The sequence below is a fragment of the Papilio machaon genome, chromosome 7 (genome assembly GCF_912999745.1).
Source record: "Papilio machaon chromosome 7, ilPapMach1.1, whole genome shotgun sequence".
Taxonomy (NCBI): Eukaryota; Metazoa; Arthropoda; class Insecta; order Lepidoptera; family Papilionidae; genus Papilio; species Papilio machaon.
Window position 1 is genome coordinate 5,154,710 of NC_059992.1, and position 12,975 is coordinate 5,167,684.

General features: G+C 29.3%; 4 protein-coding genes across 4 annotated transcripts; 2 read left to right on the top strand and 2 right to left on the bottom strand.

Moving 5' to 3' along the window:
- Window positions 1-754: 754 nt before the first annotated feature.
- On the top strand, window positions 755-3,505 carry LOC106714825 (L-2-hydroxyglutarate dehydrogenase, mitochondrial). The gene is made up of 4 exons (XM_014507940.2): window positions 755-1,160; window positions 1,242-2,114; window positions 2,190-2,410; window positions 2,772-3,505. The coding sequence occupies exons 1-4, from the start codon at window positions 1,066-1,068 to the stop codon at window positions 2,930-2,932; spliced, it is 1,350 nt and encodes a 449-aa protein (XP_014363426.1). The 5' UTR covers window positions 755-1,065; the 3' UTR covers window positions 2,933-3,505.
- A 702-nt stretch (window positions 3,506-4,207) lies between these two features.
- On the bottom strand, window positions 4,208-5,619 carry LOC106714902 (post-GPI attachment to proteins factor 2). Its single transcript, XM_014508025.2, has 3 exons — window positions 5,087-5,619; window positions 4,551-4,769; window positions 4,208-4,379 (listed from the first exon to the last, which is right to left on the bottom strand). Exons 1-3 carry the CDS (start codon window positions 5,496-5,498, stop codon window positions 4,252-4,254), a joined length of 759 nt encoding a protein of 252 aa, XP_014363511.1. The 5' UTR covers window positions 5,499-5,619; the 3' UTR covers window positions 4,208-4,251.
- A 1,243-nt stretch (window positions 5,620-6,862) lies between these two features.
- On the top strand, window positions 6,863-9,253 carry LOC106714706 (coiled-coil domain-containing protein 191). The gene is made up of 6 exons (XM_045678752.1): window positions 6,863-7,461; window positions 7,853-8,073; window positions 8,136-8,281; window positions 8,355-8,738; window positions 8,822-8,976; window positions 9,103-9,253. Exons 1-6 carry the CDS (start codon window positions 6,863-6,865, stop codon window positions 9,242-9,244), a joined length of 1,647 nt encoding a protein of 548 aa, XP_045534708.1. The 3' UTR covers window positions 9,245-9,253.
- Window positions 9,254-10,144: 891 nt separating this feature from the next.
- Window positions 10,145-12,643, bottom strand: LOC106707382 (palmitoyltransferase ZDHHC23-A). Its single transcript, XM_045678736.1, has 6 exons — window positions 12,172-12,643; window positions 11,829-12,038; window positions 11,525-11,602; window positions 11,228-11,404; window positions 10,435-10,538; window positions 10,145-10,329 (listed from the first exon to the last, which is right to left on the bottom strand). Exons 1-6 carry the CDS (start codon window positions 12,378-12,380, stop codon window positions 10,292-10,294), a joined length of 816 nt encoding a protein of 271 aa, XP_045534692.1. The 5' UTR covers window positions 12,381-12,643; the 3' UTR covers window positions 10,145-10,291.
- Window positions 12,644-12,975: the final 332 nt, after the last annotated feature.

The following is a 12,975-nucleotide window of genomic DNA, read 5'->3' on the forward strand; positions in this document are numbered from 1 at the left end:
TAGGATAATGTCTATTATAGATAAATTAATCATATAAATTGTAATATTGATATGCATGCAAGTACTTTATAGTTTATCTTTTTTAAACCACCGCTGTCAAATCAACAGAACACTGAAACCCAAATGTTTTACACGTGGTACAGACCTGAACTGATTCCCTTTCCACTTTAAGTTCAATAAACGCGCCAAACTTAAAATTCACTTAGACAAAATTTCACTGTTCTCATGCAAGTTGGGTATGAAACACGTCAAAATTTTGTATTTATAAAGAAGAAATGGATATGAATGGGTGGTGAAATAAAAAATCAAAGAATTTTTTTTATATATCAATATACACTTATATTCATAAAAACAGAAAATATAATTTTTATATTTTAATATAGTCAACGCATGAGTGAAATAATATAAATTCTCAAATTTTGCATCATGATAGAAATTATCGTACAATCTGCGTACGATAATAATATGCTATCGTACATCGTATGTATCGTATGTATGTATCTTTAAAATAGTTTTTCATAGCATGCACTGAGCATTAGGTCATTTTGAGTTTGAGCTACTTTGCACCAAGTCAATTGTTTGATTTGTGGTTTGTATATATTTTTATAGCGTGTCCCCTGAGATTATTTTTATTGGTAGGAAAGCATAGGAAAGGCACAAAGTATAGACTTAATTTAGTAGGTTTCGTCTATTCATCTAGCAACATATGTTTTAATGTCATGTTTATTTTTGACCTTGTAACTTTGCAACTTTTTTGTGTTTTCATATCTCAGATATCGTAGTCAATCAAACATTTATCACAAATAAATAAAATAAACATTATATTGTTTGACGTACGAGTACGGTGTAAGACGGAATTGCTATTTATAGTTGATGCTAGTATTAGATTAAATTTAGAAATACTTGGTTCTTGTCATTTATTCTAACTACTTTTATATTTATAGTGTTAACTGTTAACATGCAACTGTGATGTAAATATCTTGTTCGAATCATAGAAGTATTGAAGGGTACCTTAAAGCGTAATTTTAGGTAGACAGATAGAAGAAAAATCAGAAGCTAATTAAAATGTCTTTCATAACTAAAAGTGCAGTGTCGTTAACAGTTTTGTCCTCGAAAATCTTTCAATGTTCAGGTTTTTTAAATTACACAGTAACACGAAGGTAAAAAACTATATCGATTAAAAGTGGCCTTGCGTGGCAGTGGTCTGATATTACAATTTGCACAACTTATTTTAATTTTAGGTACAGTAATCAGAAGGAAGACAGCTATGATGTTGTGGTAATTGGTGGAGGAATCGTTGGATCTGCATCTGCCCGTGAATTAATATTACGACATCCGACACTGAAGATAGCAATTGTTGAGAAAGAAAATCGTTTTGCATGTCATCAAAGTGGAAACAACAGTGGAGTGATTCATGCTGGTATTTACTACAAACCTGGTTCATTGAAAGCCAAGTTATGTGTAGAAGGTCTTAATTTATCATACCAATACCTTGACAAGAAAGGTATTAAATATTCAAAATGTGGAAAACTAATTGTAGCTACACAAAGGTCAGAAGTGCCCCGTCTTCTTGATTTGTATGATAGGGGAGTTAAAAATGGTGTTAAGGATATTAAGCTTATGGATTCTAAAGAGATGCATGAATTAGAACCAAATTGTAAAGGACTGGAAGCCCTGTGGTCACCACACACAGGTATTGTAGACTGGGGTGAGGTAACTAATTCTTATGTGAAAGACTTTGAGGAATGTGGTGGAAAGAGTTACCTTAACTTTGAGGTAACCAAGTTCATTGAATCAGAGGGTGCTGAGTACCCTGTTACTTTAAATAGTTCAAAAGGTAACAAAATAGAAGCTAAATATGTGTTGACCTGCTGCGGTTTACAATCAGATACAGTAGCAGTGTTAACTGGATGCCCTGAAGAACCAAAAATAATTCCATTTAGAGGTGAATACTTGTACTTAAAGCCAAATAAGAGTAAAATTGCAAATGCCAATATTTACCCAGTACCTGACCCAAGATTTCCTTTCCTTGGTGTACATTTGACACCAAAAATCGATGGAAGAGTTATTGTTGGACCAAATGCTATTTTAGCATTTTGTAAAGAGGGATATAGGTAAATTATTTTTTTTATCTTCAATAACTTAACTTGATTATGATAAATTATTACTAAATGTTAATTCTATTTTAGATGGGGTGATGTGAATATGAAGGAGTTAAGAGAAATAATTAAATTCTCTGGGTTTCAAAGGATGGCTCTGAAATATGCAAGTTTTGGGTTGAAGGAAATGAGTAGGTCACTTATTATGCCACTCCAAGTAATGCAAATACAAAAATATATACAAAATATAACTAGTGCTGATGTGGAAAGAGGGCCGGCAGGAGTCAGAGCGCAAGCTATGGCAAAAGATGGTGGGTTTTTTAAAATTAAATAAACTAGTGTTTGATCATCACTAAGTAGTGACAACGGTGAAAGATAATATGCTATTATATGTTGTTGATTATGTTTTTAAGTTACATTTTATAAGGGAAAGAATACTAATGAGTTAGTATGGAAAACCAGTCATACTTTGACTTTGGTTTTCCCATGAGATTTTTGTCATAACTTTGTACTTAGTAATTATGTACTAGGAAGTTTTCCTCCAAAAAATTGTCATGCCACCTTGCTTACTCACTGGAATTTATTGAATTTAGAAAATAAAATACTTGGTATTACATGACAAAATGTTTGTATTGAAATGGTATTTACATGAATAAAATATATTAATTTCAGGTACATTGATAGAAGACTTTGTGTTTGATTCACAACCTGGGTCTGGTGCGATTGGTAGCCGAGTGCTGCACTGTAGAAATGCACCATCACCCGGTGCCACCTCATCTTTGGCTATAGCTAAAATGATAGCAGATAAAATGGAAGAAGAGTTCAAACTATAGCAGGTTCTTTTTTTAGTATATTTTTATTTATTACACTATTTACAATATTGTAAGAGCAACTTTTTTAATATGCTATTATTTTACAAGAGTCTGTAACATGTAATATTCCAGACAGAATGCTTAATTTAATTAGTTCAACTGTAATGTTTTATGTATTTTTAACGACAGACATCTTATCTGCTTGTTGATGACAAGTATGTTTATTATGACTTATAACACAGTTATGTAATAGTTTCTTAGTGATAAAATTCTTATTTAACTATATAAAAACATGCACACAATACAGTAAACAAATGCAGTGTATGAATGATGTATTTTTTTTATTACTTTCCAATCCATTGCTGGATGGAGGTAAACTAAACAATGTTACCGTTCTTAAATTTATAGGACTTAAAACAAATCCTATTTTATTAAGAGTAAAATAATATAAGCATAAAATCAATCTAAATAGTTTTAGCTTCATTATTGGGAATTGTAATTATGTTATCTAGTCTTGTAAATGCAAGTCAGATTGTTGTTTCTTTCATGTGGGTGACATTTAAATATCATTAATTAACATGATTATATAGTTCATATCAGACGAGAACAGAGATTTATTTTTTGTATAATTATATTTTTAAAGAGAACAAACAAATTATGGCGTCTAAAAAAATTCTCATAAGTGTATTTAATATGTAATAAGCTAATATAAGTTATCTTATGTTAAAACATATTACTTTCCCCATGTACAAATTTTTATTTTTAAAATCATGTATTTCGAATTTAAGTACTCTTTTCGAATATGTTTTTATTAGTTTTTTTTTAAATATTTTACTCATTTTTGTACAAAGTAAATGTTATATTTTTTATGAATGATATATTGTTGATATTTTTGTTATTAAATTATAAACAAAAAAAAAGTTTTACTTCGCCATATTTTATTGCGTCACATTATAATATTTTTTTACATATAATACATTCTATCTACAAATCTATAAAGGAAGACAATGTGGAAAATTTATCCAATTAAAATTAACACTAGAAACCAAATTTGATTATTTTATACTAATAATAAGTACTCATGTAATACTAAAAATCAAGATATTATTGTATAGCAAACTAACAGGCTATAATGATTTTGGATGAAGTTTAAATTAGTTTTTTCCATTAAAAGCTGTGTACTAAAGAATAAAGTTGAACAAAGTTCAAAGTTAAGTTACCCATATTACACAAATAAAAAAATAAATAAAATTGCTAGAAAATAATTAAAATCATACATTAATTATGTAATTTATATATTTTAATTGTTATTTTAAAGCTATTTTGGCTTGGATTTTCATTTATTCTAATGTAATACCTCTTGTACCAAGATAAATATACCTCCTTTCCAAATCATACACTGTTGTCATGTGGAATGCAATGTTGCTGAACACAACAATATATTCGGAAAACCCGAACATAGAGTATACTGAAATGATAAAAAAAATAATATGTACAAACAGTTTTCAATTCAACCAATAAATTGAGAATCAAAACGTTACATCTTAAAAGAGTGTAAAATGATACAATGTACCAAAATGTGGTATAATGCATTTTTTTTTAATAATTATTTTTTTTATATGCAAGTTGTCTCACTTACCATAAGGTTCACAGAGCCTGTTGTGTCTTAAAAAAAAGTAAGCTGCAATTGTAAATGACACAACATTAATGGAAAATGCTCTCCATTTCAATTTAACAGAGTTTCTCTCTAAACGAGTCATGTGAGACTTCCTACGGTACTGAGTTACCATTATACTTGTAATCAGCATGTAAAATATTGATGTTCCAATAAATGTCTTGAAACATACTTCATGTAATGCTGAAAAATAAAAAATAACAAGATTGGTCCCACAAAATAGTTATAGGTCAGTGACCAATGTAATCATGTCTAATTTTTTACTGTGATATAAAGCAGAAAATGATGATTTTACTCTTTTTCGTGATCTTATCAAAGCTTATCATAGCAAAGAAATATTTACAGTTGACCCCGTATAAGCAAGAAATGATGACCTTCATAATCAAGATAGTCGTATAAGAGAGAAACCTCTATAAGGGAGTAAAATATCTCGGTTCTTTGAACTCTCACTTTTCCAGGTTCAACTGTACAAGATATGAAAATGATGTAAAAGTACTTACGGTAATTCAGAGATGAAGTCCAATAAGTCAGGCCAACCAAAGAAAAATTTTCTATGACATTTAAAGACACAGCTACATTAACTATTACACCAAAAGTGTCTAATATAATTTCTCTATAATATTTCCATCGCAAGTATATTATAAAGAACCTGATAGGTGCATGGATGTAAATGGCAGTTTTCCAAATTGTTCTTTGAGGTTCATAATTTCCAATAGATGCAGATATTGACGGAAATATATTTGGTACGTTGCAATGTGTGTTATTTGCTCTATCAAAATCTTTGTACATTGTCAATATAATACATATTATGAAAGCAAGTAATGGAAGTAGTACAGTAAAGAATCCCAATTTAGATATAGAGATTCTAACCACACATCTCTTTTCGTATACATTGTAAAGAGGTAGATACATTTACTTTTTCATGTGAAACTTTCTTCACTGCAGTAGTGATGCACAAATCAGATATTGGTTTACTTGTTTAGATTCTTCATAACGCTTGTTTCAAATAAGAAAAACATCTTATTTACTGTCAGAAAATGAAAATTTTACAATAATTTCAAATTTGTGTTATATAACATAAATTGCTTTAATAATTAACGAAGAAACCTGCATAAATAAAATAACTGTCAAAAAAATGCATTATTTATCTGTCAGTGCCGTCAGTGTCAATTGTCACCGTGTTCTGTCACTGGAATAGGGATGCCAATTTATAGGTTGTGGTGATTTGGTCCTTTTTACATAATAACATTAATAAAAGTCGTGAATTATCTTATAGATATTGTATGACAAATATTTTACTGTAAATGCACTACTGAATTTATTTAAAATATGAATTTATTTATATAAAATATAATTCACTTATGTTAAAATATCTTGTTCTCTCTGTTTTTCAAGGAACAGAAGAGTGATGGTTTTATACAATTGGTTCGAATGTGGAAGGAAACTCACAGTAGCACTTGCAAAGAGTACAATAATACATAAGAGCACTTGGTAATGCACCTACACAATAGCCAGTTGCATTACCTCGAGAAAGTATAATTATTAACTTTGTTTTTTATACTATAATAATCCGTCGGATTTATGAATACTGCATTTATATTTAAAAAAATATCTTGCTTCTTGAAAGGCTGTTGCCATGGCAGCATCTGCTGTTTTTGAATTTTGAAGCACCGAAGTTATTAGATCAATACATTTCTTTTACTTAAGGACACCGTAAGAAACTTTAAAATACAAATTCATTTTTATTATACTATAAATAGTAGGCATTTACAAGTATAAGCTTGAGGAATTCTGCGGTATGGTTTTATATTACTATTTAAATGTAATTCAACAAGTTCTGTAAGTACAAAAAATTAAGTAAATTGTTTCTTTTCCAATTTCCGATAAATTATAACATTAGTTTACTTAAAAATCTTTTCAGTACTTTATCTCTACTTTCAGTTATAGTGAATGAAAATTAATTGTACTTTATTAATGTACCAATTTTTGAGAATATATTCAGCGAAAATTTTAAGTCAAACATGAACAAAGATATTGTTAATTTGAGAAATTATTTTAATAAGCTTAATTTGCGGAATGAAATTTGTATTAAGAATACCATGAAAAAAATAGATAGTTGTAAGCCAAACTTGAGGAAAGAAATTTCGAAATTCGAGGAGCTCGAAAATGATATATTTGATTTTAGTAGCGACAATTCTGAAGATTTAATTGTAAAACATGATGTTAATTTTAAACCTCAAATAAAACCACAGATACGTTCTAAAGTAAGTAATAAAATGAAGCAGAGAAAAGATAATACTGATATTAATGACATAAACAAAAAGAGAAAAATCACTCAGGATAATACTTTAGAACATAATTATTTACCTAACGACATCAAGTGTGTCAATAATGATTTAGATTTTAATTATAATATTAAGACCCAAAGTGTAGATGACAACAAAATACCTGCAAGCAAAATTAACGAACATCGTACTGATTTGGAATCTCTTTTAATTATGATGGCTATTGATTCGAACGTTGACTACAAAGAAAGAGATGATAGTTTTCAAAAAAACATATTAGACGTGGAAACTAACGATCATAATAATCAAATCTCCAGTACAATTGGAAAAGAGAACGGTAAAATATCAGAAGTACTCTGTATTATCCCCTTTAGAACTGAAGCCCAAAATAGACATAACTTTTTGGGAAAGAAATATTTTCAAAAATGGAAGATTTTCACCGATACAAGGAGACAAACAAAAGAAAGAGAAATTGCTATTAATAAGTTTTTCGACAAACTGACGGAGAAAAAGAATAGTACAAAACAATCGACTGAATCTGTTAATAAAACAAAATTACACGTTCGAGATTACAACACCTATCAACACAGGTATGAACAAAATATGTTTTTCGATTCCATTTGTAGACACAGCCACAATTCAACTAAAAATAGCTTAAATTAGTGAGATATAATTATTGTCGCCGATAAATATCCTCAGCATGCAGATAATTTGTGGCGCTAATAATCTTTCTTGGTTCCCTTCTGCTAGGTCGTAATATACTCCGGCCACTGCGACAGTATCCTGGAATATCTCGCAAATTCTTATGCAGTAGCTCAGAGTCCTACAGGTCATAACTTATTTGAAAATATACAGTATTTTTTTATATATATAACGAGGAAAATGCAAGATGAACTTACAACTACTACTTTTATGTCAAAGCAAATAGTGTACACGTTTACATCTGCGATTACATTTATACTATCTTTCCATTTTCATCAGGTACAAAGTGCAAAAAAATATAATTGCTTTACAAAAGATGAAATTAAACGAACAAAATAAAGTTATAGAACAACTTAAATATAATAAAATTATTGAATCATCAAAGCAGTCATTGGAAACAATGCGAGACGAAATTTGTAAAACGTATTACCAAATTGATCGACAACTCAAGCCGAAGATCAAATGTTTAACAAACGAATTAAAGATTCGAGAAATAGAAGGTATGTTAGTTGCAAACAAACAAGGACGATTAAACGCACACTAATGTAAATCTTCATTCCAGAACCAGCATTAGTGCTTCACTGTTTAAAAGTGCCGCAATTTATTCAACGTATGGAGAAAAGGGCAAGAGAACGTGAGGAAAAACATGCTATGATTCGAGAGAGACGACGGCAGATGGAAGAAGAACGCATTAGGCTGAAACAGCAGGTGGCCAACCATCCAGTGGATTCGCAAGTATAATAAAAAAATGTGCAAGTTTTTAGTTAATCGTTTATTACAGACTGAATTGGCTAAAGCTGAAATGGACAAAGAAGAAAAGTTGAAACGAATGAAAGAATTAAAAGAGAAGCGAAAGAAGGAAAAAATAGAAAACATAAGAAAGAAACAACATGCTGAAAGAATGAGGGCTCTCATTGTGATGGCGGATATACATTATGAAAAAAATTTAATGGCAAAATATGGAATTAATCCGTTAAGGAAGCTAATGGCAATTAAGCTAGATAATATGGTAAAGGCTAAATCACATTACTTTTTCCAAGTAAAGAAGAATGTCTTTTTGCATTGGATGTGGTATACGGAAGATATGTGGTTGGAAAGAAATTACATAGCGGAAGATTTTTATAGAAAGAAAATTTTACGTAAAACGTTCAACTCTTTTAAACAGGTAATAGGTAAACATGTTATGTGATTTAATAACAAATCCAAGTGTAGAATAGAGTATGCTAGTAAGTTTTATTACTTTTTCAGAACCATCGTGATTATAAATTGAAACTTCAAGTGGCCGAAGATTATTATGATTTATACGTATCTCAGTTAGTGTTTCGTGAATTTCGTAAAGGGATAGAATTGATTAAAAAAGAGTATGAGATGAAATGGTACAAGGCTGAAATTTATCATAACAGGTACGATTATAACAGGAGGGATCTAGAATGAACTGAGGACTTTTAAATTGATTTAACACAAGTGCATTAGGCCATGTTTTATACTTACCGAATATTTCTACCTAATTTTCAATTTTAATATTACAGTAATCTACTCTTCAAAACATTTACATGTTGGAGGGCGTTACCCGCTTTAAACGCATTAATAAGAGAACAAGAAGCCAGAAAATTAAGATGGCGGGAAAAAGTGTTGCAAGTTGTGCCAGATTATAAACCACCTGAAGAGTAGAGTGAAATTGTGACGATCTTTATTAAGATTCCATGTGTTTTAAATATTAAGCATACATTTTATTAATTAAGGAAATTACTTCTAATTATAAGAATAATATGTAGTTAAATAAACGATTTTTAATGTATGTTCACTTTGTTATTCCACTTTTTTCCTTTTTTTCCGTTGTGTTCAAAAATACTCTCGTAGTATTTAAAATCCATCAAAAAAAAAATCAAAATAAAACTGTCTTGTTGTAATTATATTTTATTTTTCATGTAATACAAAAATAATATAAAAATTATGGCATATAAAATATTAAGTTAAAATTAACCCAATTATATTTACCCGCAAAATATACTGCGATCTTATATAATTATTTAATACTGTACAATGAAGCAACAAAATATGGGAATATGTTACTCTCTTTCACATTTACAGATTTAAGATAATAGTACACAATATAATGAAGCTGAAAATAGTAGATTCTACAAACAGCTATGAAAAGATACAAATAATAAACACAGAATTATTAGAGAGAAATAAGGCGGCCCATGACAATTTGATCACCCCATTTGCAAAGAGTATGCAATAAATTGCGTTTCAGGTTTAAACTATTAGGACCATTTTTGAAGAAGCAGCAAGTTATATTACTTATTTATTTTTAATTAAGTTAGAAATATATACTTAGATATTTAGTCCACTTTTCGTTCTACAATTTTGTTTTATTTTAAATTATTTTAATATGTAAACTGTGATGATATGCTTTAAGACTTGTGTTTATTAAAGTTTGGAATTATAAAGTCCTTTTTTGTACGCAATGTAATTTTACAATCAAAAAATAAATAATAAGTAGACGAAATTAATAATTTACTATAACTATCTTTTTGTATTATTAGTAATACATTAAAAAGCCCAGATTTTTCAACCTACATATATTGTAACAGTGAAAAATGCCTACTTATTATGATCAATTTCATTTTTTCTATTACTACTTTTAAATAAACATTATATTATGTAATAATTTTATATCTTTGGAAATGTATATAAGACTACACTGTGATTATATCACACAGTCGGATTTACCAATTTTTTCCACTGTGGCGCTGAAAATAAATGTAATAGTTGAAATTCATTCGTGAAATAAGAACTTTAATTGTAAATTATTGAAAAATTATATTTTATTTTTTGGATATTTAAATGAAACTTACCCATATATTTCGGTATAAATACAAATAAGTGACGTATCAATAGAAGGGTGACAACACATAAGTATCCCAATCCATAAATGCAGCAGACAAATGATATTGCTAGTCTGGAAATAAAATAAAATGTATTTATAAAAAAAAAATTGTAGTTGCCTGGTTTACATTATGCCAGTAAAGGTACAGTATCAGCAGTCTCATACAACTGGCGCCAGTGAGCCATAAGAGACAATGCCAGGCCATCGCTACTATTCTTTTGTACTGGTATAATGTAAACCAGACATTACAGCAGAAATAATAGACAATTTTTGTTTTTGTATGTAGGAAAAAATGTTGGTAAATTTTGCAACAATTGCATATTCAATACTATTCATCAGTCAGTTTTAATAGTTATGTGTAAGATGGCTGAGTTTACTTCACAAGAAATGAGGTGGTTTTTTCTGTAAGTGGAATAACACCAGCAAAGACCACTGTTTATTTCAGCCAGGCCATACATACAATTATTATAACTTTAATATTTATTTAAGACTAGCTCCGTCCACGCGGAATTAAAAAAAAACGTAATAAGTAGCCTATGTGTCCTTCCAGACTATGATCTACTTCTATGCCACATTTCATCGAGATCTGTTGAACCATTCTGGAGATACCTTCAAATAAACATCCATCCATCTAAACATTCGCATTTATAATACTAATAAGATAGTAAGATTGTTCTTATCTGTGGTTAATTAATTTAAACTCTTTACCTAGTTAATTAATTGAATATAATAAGTCCATATTTAATAATCAAATCACTTACTGGAACTCAAAATACACATCTTGACAGTCTTTAGGTAACAGTATAATGCCGTAAAGTAAAAATGGTTGACATATTGTTGTTAGACCCAAGTTAGTTCCGTATAGGATTGTTGAAAATGCAAACAACTGCCCAACATAGAAGTAAATGTAGTTTTGTCTTAAGATGCAACAATTCCACCTGTATACACAAAACATATTTATTTGAAATGTATAAAATAGTTAGTCATTTATATAACTTTATCCATACTTTTTAGGCTATAAGCTAAGCTATGAGATAATAAAATTAATTTCAACTTACCATATTGAATGGAAAAATCTATCATTTACTTCTATTTGACATACTTGACAGTAATGTGAGTCTGATGTTAACACTGGGCTGAAAATAGGCAATAAAAGATTTATTAGTTTTCTTTAAATATTATTGAGATTTATATGTTCACAGTGAAACACCAAAAGTTACTGCAACAATTTTAAATTATATGACATCTACACAAATAGAAAAATAAGATATAGTCTAATTCTAGTCTAGGCATGTTATTTTTATTGCATTTATAAAGGTGAAAAGATATTGACAGTAAGATAGAACATGTTTGCTATACTACCTGTATTCTTTTCCCTTTGATGACCCAGTCGCAAGTTCAAAATCAGCAATAGCTTTTACTTTGTAAAAGGAATAACATGTGCATGCCAGTAGTACTAAGAAAACAAAGTGCTCCAACTGTGTTATCTCAAGTAATCTTAGTATTGCAATTTCAAATACTAGAAACATCCAAACACCAGATGATAATGTCCATGAGAAAAAAAATGGTGATCTGAAATTAACATAGAATATTTATTAGTCGTGCAAAATAATGAGTTGTACTTTTAGCACTAGCACAAATCTTATTAAATTAATATTTTCAAAGCCAACTTTATAATAATCATTAATTTTTTTATACACAGTACCTGTTCTTTTGACGTGGCCTTGTCTGTACATATAATGCTCCCATGCCAATAACAATCATAATTATTATGGTTATCGTTAGAGATACAGTAGCGAACAATAATAAAATTGGCAATATAATAAATGGCAGAACACCATCTTTGTCAATTTTCTTGTTGCTGGATTTATTAAATCCGAAACAGAAAACATCTTGAATTGTTATGGTTGTCATGACCAGTCTTATCCAATTTCTTTTATATTTATTCCAAACAAGACAAAGTTCTTACATGATAAAAACTGTATTTACCCTATTCTAGTACCTATACTTTGCAGCAGCAGTTTTACAAGCTAAAATAATCAAATAGTTTCATTCGTAACAACCAGTTTTCTGCAATTGTTGATATAAACTATACTAACGTTATTTGTTGGCTATTATTTAAAAGTTTAGTATCAAATTCGTAAATTGCACTTGCAATTCCTTGACACTGACAACTGTTTTGACATTTTACATGACAAATTGACTAATGAAAACTTTGACTAATCTTGGCGCTACTACAGAAAAAAAAATGTCTATTGCTCAGCGGTAAGCAGTAAATATTTTGAAACCGGAAACTTGCATAATTTTGCCGCAAAAGCCAAAACAGGATCGTTCCCGTTGTTTTTGATTTGATATCGAAAATAAATTGTGCCTTCAAATGAAAAATCTGATATTTTATAGATATTATATTTAAGTACGACGCCACTAAAACGAATATGCGATATTAAACATATTCTAATTAGTATGCAGTAAGTTAGGTTTTGTAGGTAATTTTGCGTATTTTATTTGT